The 17,861-nt window shown below is 36.5% G+C and overlaps 1 protein-coding gene across 5 annotated transcripts in view; it reads left to right on the plus strand.

Moving 5' to 3' along the window:
* Positions 1-17,861, plus strand: part of LOC129749089 (kinesin-like protein unc-104) — a 212,100-nt gene that overhangs the window by 173,381 nt on the left and 20,858 nt on the right. For all 5 annotated transcript variants that reach the window (XM_055743946.1, XM_055743945.1, XM_055743948.1 and 2 more), the window contains 5 exons: positions 5,604-5,770; positions 5,860-6,065; positions 12,466-12,603; positions 12,662-13,123; positions 13,182-13,272. In XM_055743946.1, coding sequence (XP_055599921.1) covers positions 5,604-5,770; positions 5,860-6,065; positions 12,466-12,603; positions 12,662-13,123; positions 13,182-13,272 — 1,064 coding nt within the window. The remainder of the gene's footprint in view (positions 1-5,603; positions 5,771-5,859; positions 6,066-12,465; positions 12,604-12,661; positions 13,124-13,181; positions 13,273-17,861) is intronic.

The following is a 17,861-nucleotide window of genomic DNA, read 5'->3' on the forward strand; positions in this document are numbered from 1 at the left end:
GCGGTTCCAGGAGTAGTTGACGTTGAACCATGGAAGAAGCTGGAAGAAAAACCGGGACCGGAGAACAAAACGACGGAGGGAAAGGTGAAGCGGATGATTAAAGCAAGTCCCAACGTCTCAAGCCGTGATTTGGCTAAAAAGATCGGCATGTCGCAGAGCTACGTCCAGAATGCAAAAAAGAGAGCTGGACTACATACATACAAGGTACAGAACTTCCCAAATCGCGATGAGCGGCAACAATCGACGGCTAAAACTCGGGCACGGAAGCTCTTCGAGAAGATGCTGACAAAATATGGCTGCTGTGTGATGGACGACGAAACGTATATAAAAGCCGATTTCAAGCAAATTCCGGGTTTTGAGTTTTTCACCGGCAAGAGCAAGTTCGATGTGGACGACAAATTTAAGAAGAAGAAACTGTCGAAGTTCACCTCCAAATATCTCGTTTGGCAGGCCATCTGCTCTTGCGGACTGAAAAGTGAGCCTTTCGTGACAAAGGGCACAGTAAATGGCGAGATATACAATTCTGAGTGCCTCGAGAAGCGCCTTTTTCCGTTCTTGTAGCAGCACGACGAAGCTCCGCTATTTTAGCCAGATTTATAATCACTGTTCAAGAATTATCCTGGAGTGGTATGGGGCCAATTTTGTCCATTTTGTTCCAAAGGACATGAACCTATCAAACCGTCCGGAACTGTGCCCGGAGGAGCAGTGCTGGTCAATAATATAGCGGGAACTTCGGAATAGCAAGAAGACATTCAAAGACGAGAAGAACATGTTTAGAAAATGGAAAAAAAAATTGAAAAACTGGTACCGGATGACACTGTAAAGACTTTTATGGAAGACATCTAGCGAAAATGCGTTCAATTTTGCACTCAAGGCTCAATCGACTAATTCTTCTTTTGATTTTTGAAGTGAATGTATGTATATAACTACCCTGAAATTTTGATTTGATTCTAAATATTATATGAAAATTGGCATGACATTTTCGGTGTCGCAATAATTTCGTGTTCGCCCTTTAGATGCTAGACCGAAAAAACTTTCTTAACGTTTGTCTGCATGTTTTGAAGAATCGATGTTTAGCCAAATTGATATTAGGCCGAATGAATGTTAGGCCGAATGGATCTTAGTCCGAATGGATACTAGGCTGAATGGTAGTAAGGCCGAAAAGTCATTTGGCTGAATGGTCACCAAGCTGAATGGACGTTCGGCCGAATGGTTTAAGACGAATGGTCGTTAGGGTGAACAGATTTGGTCGAATGGTCCTTAGCCCGAATGGTCATTAAGCCAAATGGTCGTAAGGGTGAATGGATATAAGGCCGAATGGTCTTCAGCTGCTTAGTGACATAATAAGTATAATACCACGAACGAGCAAGCAAGTATCGTTTAAATGAAAATAAATAAGTCCAAGTCACACGACATGGTTGGCTTTCGTAGTGGGACTGGGCTTTCTGTGTTACACGATTTTGATTGCTAAATGCCGTTATTAACAGTTTCGCGCTTGCTTCTTTTTCCGCCCATCGGTGAGGCAAATTGATTGGTTAGATGGAATTAGATAGGTTGATTGGTTGATTGTTTAGATCAGTGGTCGGGGAACCGGGGTAAATTACCCCAAATGGGGTAAAAGTGAAATTCTTGGGGGTAACAGTGAATATTTTGTGAGTGAAAAGTGTATAATTTCATTTTGTTATTTTATGAGTTTGTTGGTTTTTTGTTGGTTTTTCGAAAGTAAAGAATTTAGCGACATATGCAGAAGTGACTATTTCGCCCTGAACCATTCAAATAACACGCTTTGAGAGCTCGCTCAGTGTTTACGGATATAATACATATTCAGTACTGTTCATAATTGTTTAGAAATTGGAAGCATGCGAACTGTCACTTCAAGTTAGAACACCATAACTTTTTACTCTATTGATATTTTTTGATCAATTTTTTTGCGAAAGATAGATCAACTATCATACTATTATATCACAAAAATTGAGCTTTCTTAAGTATGTGTGGCCTGAGATAAAGTTATTCTACGAAAATCGGACTTTTTGGATTTTTACCATTCAAACTGCAATATTACGAATATTACACAACGCTTTTTATTGAAATTTTGCAGAGTGATTGTTGAAACATAAAGTTAGCATGTCTAAAGTTTTTGGAAAGTTCTAACGATGGGATCAAAAGTTACGCGAGGTACAATATTTCAGGCATGAACCTAAAAATGCGATATCTATAGAATTTTGGACGATTCATGAAAAAAAATATCTTTTCAATCCACAAATAAGTCAAAAAATGTCTGACAAAAGCATTAAATAAAAAATATGGAAAAAATGATCCATTTGTGATTGAGAATTAGAATTTCAGGATATTCATTTGTTGAATAATAATTTAAAATGGGAAAACTGTAATTCTGTATCTTTGGATGGAGCTCCAGCTATGCTAGGCCATATTAATGGTTTTTCGGCTTTCGTAAAAAAATAATCCGTATATGATCCATTGCCAGGCTCTTATGGTCAAATATTTAGAACCTACACTGGAAGCTGTCATGAATGATATAATTGAAATTGTTAATTTTATCAAGGGACGTGCATTAAACACGCGGCTATTTCGTGAACTAAGTCAGCATGGAGAAGCTGAATATACGGACCTAATTTATTATACAGAAGTAAGGTGGCTCTCTCGCGGAAATATACTAAATCGAATATGGATCCTCTAAAATGAAGTCGAAATTTTTATGATTGGTCAAAAAAATAGTCTTGCAGACAAGTTCAAAAACCCTTCTTTTGTTGCATATCTCGCTTGTTTAACGGACATTTTTGAAAGTATAAATATATTGAACAAAAAATTGCAAGGAAAAAATATTGATATTATTTCAGCGGCAGAAAAACTGCAACTGGTTTAAAACTGCATTATTGGAGACAGAAAGTAGAACAGAAAAAGATAGCTTCTTTTTCAAGATAAGCTTTGTTTTTGGAAGATGATGAAAATATTTCTATTGCAGACATCAAGGATACAATTGTAAAACGTCTTGTTGAACTCAGAAATCGGTTTTCTGATTACTTTCCAGATCTTGATACACGTACTGTCAGTTGAATTGCAGATCCTATTAATTGTGAAATTGCTACGATACCAGAAGAACCTTCAGCTTTGGCAGAAGCAATTCTCGAACTTTGGTCTAATACGGAAGCAAGCAATTTGAGAAGAAACTAAATCTGTCGTCTTTTTGGATGTCAAAATTGCTTCCAAAATTACACATAAAGAGGCGGTTAAAAAAAATACTGCCCTTTGGAACAACATATTTGTGCGAACAAGAATTTTCCACTCTAATTAACATAAAAACGAAAAACAGAAATCAATTGACCACCGAAGACTGTATTCAAATCGCCCTTACATCAAAAAGTCCCAATTTTGAAGCAATTAATTCCAATTTAATACAACATCATTTTTCCAAAACGTAGAAGATTGTTTTAATGTTGTTTCCTTTTTTTTATAAAATTTTTGTTTGTACAACCATTATTGTTATTTTTATTACTACTATTATTAAAATGGTAATTTTTTTTTATATTTATTGCAGTACCCCAAACTGTTAACCCTCAATTGATTTTAATTTGATATATGTCTTCTATTACTATTATCATCGTTATATATTACTAGGTTTTTTATCAATAAACTTAATAAATGATGTATGAATTAATTTTTTTGTTATTGTTCTTATCATGGGGAGTTATGGAGGGCATAATATGAAGATGCTAAATAAAAATCGATTTCGTTTTTTTTGCTCTTTTTTTTGCTCATGGGGTAATATCAACTTAAATAAAAATGTTTTGGGGTAATGATTCAAAAAGTTCCCCGACCCCTGGTTTAGATATACATGATGCAATGGAAGGTTTGTTATGGTCGTCGCCACAAATAAAAAAATCGAAAAAATTGGTTCAAATTTTTACCATTGGCCACATTTTATTTCACCCACCCAATCTCCCGAATGATCTGGTCATTTTGTCAAAGTGTAGTTTCTCTTAAAATTCCACTTACGGCTCGAGTCCAACGGGCACCTTCCTGGGAACTATGCATGGTTCCACTGTCTGCTTCGTACTTGCCTCCGAGACGCTCGACGTACTGGCCATGCTGCTGCTGGAGTTGTTGTTGTTCTGTTGCTGGCGTTGTTGTTGTTCTGCTGCTGATGCAGCACTTCCCACACAGCCGGAGATGTGGCTGGCATCGCACCGATGGAGACGCACGACATTGCCGTGCCGGATGTTGTTGCTGGAGTTGTTGATTGCCATGGGCCGACGTCCCACTTATTCTGACGGCACTTTCGAATTCGGCACTGTTCGGCCAAATATCAATTCGGCCTTTCAGCGTCATATTTATTCGGCCTTACAACCATTCGGCCAAACAAACGACCATTCGGCCTAGTGACCACTCGGGCCAATGACCATTCGATCTAACGACCATTCGACCTTACGACCATTCGGCCTTATATCCATTCAGCCTAATGTTCATTCAGTGTTATATTCATTCAGCCTTACAATGATCCGGCCAAACGACCATTTGGCCAAACAACCATTCGGCCTAACAACCATTCGGCCTAGTGACCATTAGGCCAACACGCAGACAAGCGTTAGAGAAATCTTATCGGTCTAGCGACCATTCAGCCTGATGACTATTTGGCGTGATTACAATTTGGCCTAACGACCATTCGGCCTTGCATTCAGTCGGCCTAGTATGCATTCTACCTCATAACGGCCTCATGGTCGTTCGACCTAACATGCAGACAAGCGTTAATATGTCTTATTGGCCAAACATCCATTCGGCCTAGGACCATGGTGTGGAGGAGTGTGGTGGCCCGTTACAATAAATAAAAACAACAACATAGAGCTTTACAATGTTCTACAAAGTTGATGTAAAAGATATAATTAACAACTCTGTAGAACAAACCATGCCTGTATCTTGCATCTGTAAAAAGTTAGGTTTTGACGCCCCTTGCGGAGAAAAAGAGAACTAATCCAAATCCATCAAATAATCGCTAATGTAGTCGAGCAACTCTCTCGAAGACACAGATGAGTTTCAACCAACCCTCTGGCCTGCAGTCAATTTTGACCACAAAGGTGTGGTTCCAAGCTCACTGTGCGTCACTTCGGCGTATGAACAGTAGATTTGTCTTTTCGTTTTTCCCAAAGATTTAAAAACGGTTCAATTTTTTTTTTTGAAAATTTTCGAAGCATTAAAAAGCTTTTCGAAAAACGCATAAAGTAGAATCAAAAAGTCAAAATCGTCAAAAATGGATATATGTCACTTCGACATTTCACGACAGTTAAGGGCTCTCCGAACACCTTAGTATCTGGCTCATTTCTGTTTTTAATCGATATACCACAGTTAAGTATATGGTATTGATCTCATCAGACCATCTAGTTCCATATATTTAGGTTTCTCCCACCCGCAGATGCATTTGTTTAAGGGGTGCTTTTGAAGCTCAAACTAAAAGGAAAGACGAGAAAGAAGTGTGCAACATTCTTTCCTTATCTGAAAAAAATATTAACATTTATCCTGGTGTTTGATTGATTTCCGCAACTCCTAACTACATACTATAAATACCTATTTTATACTTTTTTCCATTACAGTCAACCCCCTGTTCGAATCCTGCTGGACAGCACGGGAGGCTGGATTGGCAGCGTGGGCCTTCCGCAAGTGGCGTTTCCATCAGTTTACCTCCCTACGTGACGACCTGTGGGGTAATGCCATTTTCCTCAAGGAAGCAAACGCAATCTCAGTTGAGCTGAAGAAGAAGGTAAGTGAATCTGGCATACAACACAATCCAATGAATGTTTTTTCTGAACCTTCTTTTGACTGTCTATCCCTGTGTGAACCCCGAAACAGGTACAGTTCCAATTCACGTTACTAACCGACACACTGTACTCACCACTTCCACCGGAACTCGTACCGTCGTCGATGAGCGGAAGTGCTCTGACCAATGGTCAGGAGGATGAATTCGGTCAGGCACCCAATCCACGCACGATCGTTGCGGTTGAGGTCACTGATACCAAAAACGGAGCCACCCACTACTGGAGTCTGGAGAAGTTACGGTATGGAAGCAGGGGGGCGAAACGTAGAAGTGTTTTTTTTTTAAATTTTGTTCCCAGTTACATCTCGATGTCCGAAGTAGTTTGTTTCTTTTTATTTCGGTTTTTTATAAGAGCCATTTCACAGTACACTTTCTGCAATATGTCGTTTATTAGCGTTCCAAAACGTTCAAACTGCAATGCGAAATCCTCAAAGGCAAAACTTTAATCGCTCAATCTTTCATGCCACCTTTTTGCTGCTTATTCGTTTGATTTCGATTTATCTCTTTTTGGGTTTCTAGAGATGTTTTCCATCCGAAAACGAAGTCAACTGATAGATTTTCTTTTCTGTACTTTTCTTTTTAACCCATCTGTGTCACTGTTAATTTTAAACTGCTAACTTATGAAATCCTGAACCACATCACTCTACTACTCACAAATCACCATCGACTTCCTCCCCTAAAAACAAACAACATAAATCCCGAAAAAAAACTTGCTCGACCTTGGCTTGTTTCGCTGCCCGATCGTTTTCCCTATGATAGCTATCGTCTTGAGCTGATGCGACAAATTTACAACTCGGCCGAATCGTCTCCCGAGCTGCTGCTGATGAATTGCTTCGCTAGCGGGGCCACAGCGGGGGACCTTCCGGCGGGGGCATCCGGCATGATGGTTTCCGGCTGTGAGCAGCTGATGTTTGTTGCGGCCTCCTCTGCTAAATGTCCTTCCGGGGCCGGAGAATGTCTACCGGGCGTTGCCACCGCCAATTGCAATGGATTGCCAGTAGCCAGTAGCTCCTCGATTAGAAACGGCGGACGGCTCACGTTGGCTAATTTGGTGCCCTCTAGGTTAGCGTTCAGTTTCCACACAAAACAATACTTTAAAGAAATACTATACAAAAAAGCAAAAATACCTACATATACCTCCATTCTGCGTATTGCAATGACGCGATTGCAATGGCAGATATTTGCTTTCCCGCCATATGACAGGATCTCGCGTGCACACCTGCAATCCGAGAGGATCGGTGTATCATAAATAATTACGAGCACCAGCATTTACCTAGCCTGTCATATTGATATTACATATATACACTGCCGCAACTGAATGTGCTTTGATCTGGACAAAATGCGCAAAAAATGCTTTGGCTTCAAAAAAACGTTGTCGGTGTAGATTTGCTTTTGATTTTCTGTTAATTTATTATTTCAAGTGCTGTTGGTCTCGAGATCAATTTCACTGTATAAAATGAACCAACGTTTTATTTATATGACAACCAATATTTTTAAATAAGTTTTATTTATATTTTTGTACAAAATAAAGATAATACCAAATATAATAATAGTAGGAATATTCCTCACTCCCCAGAAACTTGAAGGACACATGAAACGCGCCTCCATGTGAGGAAAGTTCTTACGAACATGAATAAATGCTATCGAGAAGACCTAAGTTGCCTTAGACAAAATTCGAAAGCTTCTGGCGAAAACTGTTAAGCTCATTATCACCAAAACTTCGTGTCCCGATCTGACAATTATACTAAATACAACACAAGTATATCTACTATTTTTTTCATAATATCTTTCATGATAAGTGAGTTGACTTCGTTAATAAATTTTATACTCAAAATATGATTTTGATTTATCGGTTCAACATGTTTTGGAGTTTTCAAAAAATCAGATGTGCCTAAATGAAAGGTATTAAAAAGTGCTAATTCTACATGAAGAATTTTTTCTTTTACCAATTTATTCGTTTTTAGAGAAATGCTGATTTCCATTTACCAAACGATAATAATAATAATAATAATGATGATGTGGTCATCAATAAATCTCAAATCATATCGTAGAGTAGATTTTAAGATCAATTTACTTAGTAAATTGTTGCCTTCTTATGAATTCATTTATGAAATATCCAGTATTGTCCAAAAAGTGTAATTTCCATCAATGATTATTCAAATTCAAATGACATTAGAATCTCAAATTGTAGATTTATTAGCATACTCCGTCAGTCGGGACCGTTTTTCCATTCATCAGAAAACAACACAAATTGAGAACCATAGCAACATACTTTGCTACACGAAGAAAAGTTGGAGTAGGCTGAAATTCCTATGTTGAAAAGAGAGAAAACATAAACAAAATTTTCTGCATGGTCATAGAAATGCAAGTTCAAACACGAACTTTTGTAGTTAAGGCGCGAACCCACGGTTGATGGAAAGAATGTTCAGAGTTTCCTCAGTACCTCAATGCTTGAAATTTCCTTCTAGTAAGAACTTTCTCCAGGAGCTGGTGCTGATATACATGTCCTTGCTGAAGTATATGAAGCATGCTGAGAGCTACCAATGTTGATTATAATATGTTTGATAATACTGTAGATTATCAAAAATTGTTGTCCCTGGAAATAAGGGCATAACAAGCCGCCACTTTTTTCAGTCATGATATTGATCAGTTTTTTCCACTTATACTTCGTCAAATTTGTATTTTGGGTTGCTGCATGTTCCCTCAATTTCATCCTACTTCTTGTGCCACTTAAAAACGTTTTTACCATGGTTACTAGATCACAAGGTTCTCTGACTTTGTCAGTAAGTAGGCGAGGAGAGCGCGGTGAGGTTCAGTGAGTTTATTTGTAAACATCGGAAAATTTGTTCGAGCTGAGGGCTTTGTTAGTAAACAAACTCCACGAACTCCATAGTTACCAAATCAAAATGGCTGAATCGGGAGTTTCTCATATCGTTACACCTCCTATATATACCCACCTTGGTTTTAACTGGAATGTCTGCTGGCAAAATCTGACAAAAACGAGGCAAAACTATCATAAGATTGAACTTCAAGTTCGGTTACTAAGATCGTAGGTTGCGAAACATACATACAAGAGTACTTTTTTAAGGTTTAAAAAACAGACAAAACCAAAGGTTTTGTTTTTTAAATTGTTGTTTTTTATTTCCAACGGGAGCCTTTTGGTAAATCATTATATTTTTTAAAAAACAACCAGCAAATACATAGTTCAATCTGCAGAGAACCTTTCCACGATCAGAAATGTTATAAGATTCAACTGCCGGAATTTGTTTGAAATAGGGTTTTTCATAAGTTTTGTCGTCCATCATAAATCACTTGCCTTAATGCCTCAGTTCCGGCTATACAGCTTACGAGCTCTAGGACTAGCAAAAATTTGTTGTTTGTGATTAGGTTTCAATGACTCTTATAGCTAGGCTAGACTTTTAGCTTATCGGAGAAAAATTTGCGGGATATTCTAGTGTTCCACACTAAGTTTTTCGCAAATTAAAAATTAAAAATTCTGGTATAAGCCTTGACTTCCCTGATGACCCTTAACCGTTGTTGCCGATCATGTACTTCACTTCGCACTTTGTGTACATTTTTGACAGTGTTTGCATATTTTAACGCCACTCGTGAACAGACATTTTTTTGAATAATCAACGGTTTTGCCAGCTATCGATTTGATAATGATGGATTTTGAAGGAAAATGTGCAAAATATGGGTTGCTATGAAAGTCAGAAAACAAAACATTCAGACCAATCCGCATAACAATCAAATGAAAGAAAAAAAAATCGATTGAAAATTTTTGCTTTAATTTTCATGCCTTGTTGAAAATGTTCAAATAAGTAGATTATCAGTCTAGAAATATAAATTGTTGAAACATTTTTTTTACAGAATCAAGCTGTCAAAATTACAAAAAATATATTTTTAAAATTTTAAAATTTTTTGTTTGCTTGTAAAATCGATTCCCCTTACTTTAATCAAAAATTAATATAAATATTCAATGAATTTCAAGTTTTTGGTTCATTTCCTTTTTGAAATAGTTTTTAATCACAAAAAAATAATATAAAATAAGAATTTTCTTTTTCGTTTGAAATTGAAGATCTTGATTTCCATTTGAAAATCATCAGGTACACTTTGAAAATCATAAACATCATCATCATTTGAAACACCGTCGAATTTCAACTGAAAGCATCGTAAACAAACTTACAGTAGTAAGCTTTTGCCTTTCATTTGACAGATTTTTGTGTTGTGAGTGTGAAAATTGGAGGAGCTGATCGGAAGACGCGAGATTGATTCCTAGTTGAGGTGATTTTTTCTATCATTCATTCATGATCAATTATTTTGATCCTTGCATTATTCAGCTAGTAGCATCATCCGCCAAAGCGCCAGAAACATAGTGTATGATTGTGTGTGAGTTGTTTGTATTCTAAAAACAGACATACATTATTTTGTTATTGCTTTGTTTTATGGATCTACGACTCACCGTTTAGTGCAAAATGCATCGTTCAGAAATGGTAAATGAAAAAAAAATTGCCTCGACCAGGAATCGAACTTGAATCCTCTGATTACCTCTCCGACACCTCACCAATAAGCCATAGCTCGCCAGATGAAACTAATCAAGCTGTAGCAGTTGACTTTATCATGTTGAAATTTCTGCTAGATTCTACGGCAGAAACGCTCATCGCACCCCGATTAATGGTGCCTAAATTGCCGCAAGGTTGGAGGAGGAGGGGGGGGGGGGGGGGGGGGGTTCTCGTTATGCCCTTACAGTGATTGATTTCCAGCTTCGGCAAAAAAAATTAAAAATGCATTTATAACGTTATAATACGTTTTTATCTACTATTTCAAGTTTCAGCCAGTTAGGAAGTAGAATTTTTTAGTGCCTGAACACGAAATTGATGTCGCTCACATATTATAGCTGTTTTCTATGGTCAAACAAGCGTCCTCATTAAGGTGGCCATCATGCCCTTATCCCTCATAATACAAAAAATATACTTTGATGGTATAATTGATGATAAATATTTTTCTTAAATTCAAAATGTCCATCAAAGTTTTGAATACTTCTGCATGTCCTACAAGGTCCTTTCACATGAAGTTCTGAAAAGAATATCCGAAGATAAATATAAAACTCAAAAAGCTTTCGAAGAAGATAGACACATTTTATTACATTAGTTTGAGGTATGAAATCCCAAGGAATTCTAGATGTTCTTAAGAGAGAAAATTCACCTAATTGGAAGATTGGTTGATTTAGAAGATTATTTTCTATTTGGCATATTTTTCTAGAACATTATATAGATTTTTGTAAGAGATTCCAGTTACGAGATATAGCTGAGGGATCAAGTATCCTCATTCTCCCCTAATGGTTTCGATGTCTATCTTTGTGCGAGTATTTATTCGAAAAACTCGAAAACAGCTGCTCAAAATATTGCTACAGCTATAAAATCAATCTTGCATCCGTCTGTTTTATAGCAATCCTCAGTAGAGCAATACTGTTTTGTTGAATCAACCTCACAAGATTGCTGATTCGTCTTCAAAATTTAGGCTGACTGAACATTACATGTAATCGAATCACAAATTAGTGACATGAACCAACAAACTATGTGAATAAACTAACTTCACTGATAAAGTCAAATCAACCGGGCATTGTGTTATTCTGTCTTGAAATGTTTGTTATTTCTACAACTATGAAATCCTGTATTGTTGACTTGTTAGATATTGATATTGATAGTGATTGAGAAAAATGCCAAATTCAAATCCACCAGGCTCATTTAATCACGATTGAACACGGCGTACTAATCACTGATTGATGATAATAACAATTTGGCCATAGAACTGTTATTTGTATAGATTGTTTGAATAGAGGTTTAAATTTCTCAATTGTCACTCAGAATATAAATTGAGAATGAAAATTCAAATAAATGATTATTCATGTGTTTAAAAAATAATTAAAAAATGGTAACAAAAAGTTTCTGTTTCAAGATAGGCTTTAATTATGTACCTTCTCATTACTATTATGTTTTGTAATAAATATAAGCAAAATATATTTATTTATAAAATCTGCTTCCATTATACTAAAATGATAAATCGCTCCCATTATACATACTTAATTATATTTGTCGCAACGCTTACATGTTTGTCTATTAAAATCATTTACTTGTGTAGCTTTTGCCTTATACAATAATCAAACCATAACCAACATTCACATTTCCATTCAATTCCAATAAAACATTACATTGATTTTAACACAAAAAGTTGAATTTCGACACCAATGCAAAATGCCTTTGAGGATACTGTTTGAAAAGTTAAATAGCTTTAATTTACATTCATCGCTTTCAAAATTAGATAGAATATGATCCTTATTTTTTTCGTGGTAAAACCGATAAATCTTAGTTTCTATCCAAAGAAATCAAAAATTTGTAAATTTTTTAAATTGTAAATTTCTAATGTTTATTGAATGGAAATTTATCCATAGTTTAAGGATACATGTAGCTTTTAATATGCTGTGTTTTTATTTTTTCTTTCCCCAATATAAATACACGCAACATTTATTTTACTTTCCCCCTATTTTTGCTGTCGTGAAAGCTTTTGAGTACATATTGTGGTTTCTCTAGTTTACCGGCCTTTACTCCGAAATCTAAACTGTCACTTGATCTCTTTTTTAGGCAACGGCTGGAATTGATGCGGGAAATGTACCACAACGAGGCGGAACTGAGCCCAACCTCTCCGGATTACAATGTGGAAAGCTTGACCGGTGGCGATCCATTCTACGATCGGTTCCCGTGGTTCCGCATGGTTGGAAGGTTAGTGCTTCTAGCCTCTCGGTAGAGTCATTCGTTAATCCTTCGTCCAATCATTTAGGTCGTTCGTGTACTTGAGCAACTTGCTATATCCGGTTCCGTTGGTTCACAAGGTGGCCATCGTCAACGAGCGCGGTGACGTTCGGGGATATCTGCGGGTGGCCGTTCAACCGGTGATGGACGAGGAAAATGCCGACTTCAACAACGGCGTGAAACAGTCTGCTCGGATCTTGTTCGACGAGGAGCAGAGCGGAAATCATAAAATCCCGAAGATCCGCACCATCCACGATAAGGACGAGAAGTACATCGAGGGCTCACATGACATCATGAAGCTGGAGGAACTGGAACAGGAAGATGCGGACTCGGGCCGTGGAGATTCGAGCGTTGCCTCCGAGTTGCACGAATCGAACGAACAGGAACCGGGCGAACATTTGCAGCCCGGCAAGGAGTTCACCTTCCGGGTTACGGTGCTCCAGGCAACGGGAATTGCCGCCGAGTATGCAGACATTTTCTGCCAGTTTAAGTAAGTTTTACTCTCTTTAAGATGATTTCCGATAAATGATTGATTTTTCGATCAACAGTTTCTTGCACCGTCATGAGGAAGCTTTCTCTACGGAACCTGTGAAGAATTCTGGATCAGGAGCACCACTTGGATTTTATCATGTACAGAATGTAAGTAATCAATATTTTAAAACTATTGTATGGTTCTTAACAGTACGATAACTAAGTCAGCGGTGCGAAATGTCATGAACGTCATAAAAAAAGAAACTAACAACCCTTTGAAAACTTTTGCAAAACACTCTACGACCTAGGTCCTAGCTGAATTAATGTTTATTTTAGCTCAGATGCTTATCAACATTGTGTGGATCGGTAGCAAGTGGGGAAGGTGTCTAATGCCGTTTTCGTTTATCTCCACTCGCGCGGGGCAAAACTTTTTCTGAATAAACAAACAGAATCGTTACCCGGGACGATGCAAATATATGGTTGCTATACTCACCCTTATGCTTACCCCCAACACTGACAACTTTTACGGGGTGCAACCGCCTGCTTGAGGTTCAAATCTCGGGCAAAACTAGTGGACTTCTGAATTAATAACCGAACATAATAACAGCAGTTAGGGCAAAACTCGTGGGTAACTAGGTTGCCACTGCCAATAAACGAAAACACTATAAGTCTGATGTCGTATCCATTCTCGATTTTTCTCGATTTGACTGTACCGGAACTTGCCCGGACTTACACTTTGGCTGATTGAATCGCCCTGAACTTGGTTTCCCTGGTTATTTCCCTTGGTCTTGACCTATTTGTTTAAAATTCATGTTAGCAAACAAATTTTTCTGTGGATTCATTTCGTTCTCACTGTTTCACCTGTTAAAAGTATAAAACAACAACTAGTCCCTCTTGTTCTATTAGGTAGGATTAGGAAATACTTTTTTAATTTGAAACCACTCTGTCCTATACTGCAGTTCTACGCAAGAATGTCCCATATGACTCTTGGGTCATTTTCACTTTTTTGCTGGTGACGGCTTATTATGGTGTTATCTTTCGAATACAAACACAAAAAAGTATACTTTGTTCTGAACATCTACGAAATTTTCATCTAGGTGGTTGTCTCTATGTTGATGTTTCTACGCAAGAATGTCCCACTGAGAAAAACTCTTCAAAAACCACTCGACTGTAACAAAATTCCTCAAAAATCGCTTTAGTGTCTCATTGTACTGTAATGTTGAACGTAAAATGTATTTTTTTATGAATGAAGTTCACAAGGATGGACAAAGGAGAGGGGGTCACTTCAGTGAAAGCTTTTTCTGCTCTTCCGGTTCAGATCCATCATTTTGTCTTATTTTTGGTTCCTCATAATAAGTATGTTTTCGGATACTTATAGTATTTTTTTGCCTACGTTATCGAAGCTCCAGAATGTGTTATTGAAATGAGCTCGATCATCCCCGGCTAATATGTTATGGCAATGCTTCCGGCATCCACAGGAAAACAATTAATCGATGTGCAATATTGCGTTTCCGCGTAGAATCTTCCTTGATTATTTCTTTCATGATTCTAAAAAAAGTTTAAAAAAACTTGAATCGGATTCATTCGGATCATCCTTAAACTTAGAAAAAACATTCTAAGAACCGTTCTGATCCAATTCTGATTTCAGTGTCATTGAATCCGAGGAAATCGTCATTACTGTCTGTCACTGTTCTCTAAACTTGACTCCAAACCGTACACCTTCAGCACCAATAATGCACTCATCTTATCTATAGTTTTGAACGCTCAATTATATTTTTTTTCCGGAACACTTTAAAATCCTTCCCGTTCCCGCAAAAAAAAGAAGAAAACCGAGCTCGTGTGACAGTTTTTCCATAGAAACAAAAAAAAGCACGCTCATATTCTACGCAAAAGTGTCACACGAAGCGTTTTTGACGATCATCTTCTGCTTTGAGGAAAAAAATCAAAAAGTAAGTATACACAGCAAAAAAAGTATTATTATATTACATCAAAAACGTGCACTTAACTTGAGTCGCTGAAGGTATCTAAAATTACATTGTTTTTATGTACAAAGTAACTACACGATTTTGATGTAAAAAATTACACTAAAAGTATGTATCTTAGTAGACGAACTCGAACACGAAGATAACGTTGCCGTTAAATTTTTTTTTTAATTTTTTGTAAATTTCTTACACATTCGTTTTATACAAAATTGTGCGACTGAAGAATTCAACTAGGAATCAGTTTCAGGCTGGAACTTCTATGAGTATACGAGATTGCAAAATTAAATCAGATTTAAACACAGCAATAAGATTTAAAGAGATTGTAGTGTCCGTAGTTTATTTCCCAACATTTTCATCCGCTTGATCACTAAATGCCAATATGGCGGCTTCCCAAAATTTGAACCGGCTAACTTTACGCGTCATGTTCCGTAAACGTCACTCTATAAACTCCCTGGAAAGGGAAAGGGCAACGCTGAACCTCAACGAGCTTCGTCGTTCGTCAAGTACATCGTGTTCTCTCTCAAATTCGAAACTCATCGCATTTTGGCATCTGCTGATTTGAAACCGAAGAGAAGTTTATCTCTCTCCAATCAAACGAAATTCACCAGAACAAATATTCGTTTATTTTGTTCTAGAAAACTTATTTATTTATTTGTTTCCCGTTCTGGTTATTTATTTAATTACACTAGTTTACAGCATTTTTGAACTCAATAAACTGAAGGTCATTTCCAATGTGAAATCGGGCGCTGAATCCGAAAATGAAATTCAAAAAAATCTCAGTAGAACCGTTTTTGAGTTATGCTCCAAATATGAAATTTCGAAAAAATTAAAAAAGTTCTTGTACTTAGATTAAAATATCTCGGACGGCATAACAGTAATTTGAAATCCCTCTTTTGCATATTGAAGGTGAATAAATTTTCTATCGATCATCTGAACATTGTTTTTGCGTTTGACCAACAGTATTGTTGATATTAGTGACTTTATGAGAAAAAAAATTATAAAAAACGCATTTTTTTAGAGAAAATTTTGTTTCAACGAAAGTTTTAGACTCGATGGTAACATTTAAAAAATCTGATTTTCTTTTGCGCTTAAATGTCAATTTAAAACAAAGATTTTTAGTGGTTATTTATCAAAATCGGTTGAAAATTGAAGAAGTTATGGCTACTTTACCATAACTGAAATTTTTGGAGTTTTTAATAATTTAACGAATCGCAGTACACTTATCATAGTATAGGAAGAAGGAAACATGATAAATCTCACTCGTTTCAAGTCAAAATTATTTATTAGCTTACCAGAAGGTCACATGCCAAGTTTCAGGAAGATCTGACCATAGGGAGGGGTTGCTTAAGTCTCAAACGTGAATAAAATTTTGAGGTATTTTGCCCGGAAGGAACGAAAAATACTGGTTTTTCATCAATAACTTTTTTCATCACTAGCTGATTGTTTTTTATGGTTGATTTTCTTGAAGCCTAAGTTGCGACAAATATTTCACCCGAAGACTGTAACTCGATTGGATTTGAAACAGAAAAGTTATTGCGGTTCAAAGATTGTATTTTGGTCGAAAATTGTCGTATAAAACGCAATGGGTAAAAAGTACTCATTGCGAGTTGGACAAAATTTGCGGCCTTTGAACCGCAATAACTTTTCTGTTTCAAATCCAATCGAGTTACAGCCTTCGGGTGAAATATTTGTCGCATTTTAGGCTTTAAGAAAATCAACCATAAAAAACAATCAGCTAGTGATGAAAAAAGTTATTGATGAAAAACCAGTATTTTTCGTTCCTTCCGGGCAAAATACCTCAAAATTTTATTCACGTTTGAGACTTAAGCAACCCCTCCCTATGGTCAGATCTTCCTGAAACTTGGCATGTGAACTTCTGGTAAGCTAATAAATAATTTTGACTTGAAACGAGTGAGATTTATCATGTTTCCTTCTTCCTATACTATGATAAGTGTACTGCGGTTCGTTAAATTATTAAAAAATCCAAAAATTTCAGTTATGGTAAAGTAGCCATAACTTCTTCAATTTTCAACCGATTTTGATAAATAACCACTAAAAATCTTTGTTTTAAATTGACATTTAAGCGCAAAAGAAAATCAGATTTTTTAAATGTTACCATCGAGTCTAAAACTTTCGTTGAAACAAAATTTTCTCTAAAAAAATGCGTTTTTTATAATTTTTTTTCTCATAAAGTCACTAATATTAGCAATACTGTTGGTCAAACGCAAAAACAATGTTCAGATGATCGATAGAAAACTTATTCACCTTCAATATGCAAAAGAGGGATTTCAAATTACTGTTATGCCGTCCGAGATATTTTAATCTAAGTACAAGAACTTTTTTAATTTTTTCGAAATTTCATATTTGGAGCATAACTCAAAAACGGTTCTACTGAGATTTTTTTGAATTTCATTTTCGGATTCAGCGCCCGATTTTACATTAAAAATGTTGGTCAGTTAATCAAGTTCACGATTTTTTTAAAATTTTGTAAACTAGTGTTATTATTATTACTTTCATATCATACTCTACATTTCCCTTCTCCCCTACTCTTAAAGTGAATTTCAATGACTGTTAATTAAAAAATACTCTGAAATTTTAATTATTAAATTACATTCAAGTTAAGCCATTTGTTTCATATATACAAACAGATTTTAGACTCCGCCGCACGTTCAATATTCCCACTAAGATTAAGCACAGTTCATCCATATAATAACTGCAGTATCAACGTATGGTTACAAATTCAGAGTTAGTATTAAAAATTCAAGTTTTGAAATG

The sequence above is a fragment of the Uranotaenia lowii genome, chromosome 2 (genome assembly GCF_029784155.1).
Source record: "Uranotaenia lowii strain MFRU-FL chromosome 2, ASM2978415v1, whole genome shotgun sequence".
In the NCBI taxonomy this organism is placed as follows: Eukaryota; Metazoa; Arthropoda; class Insecta; order Diptera; family Culicidae; genus Uranotaenia; species Uranotaenia lowii.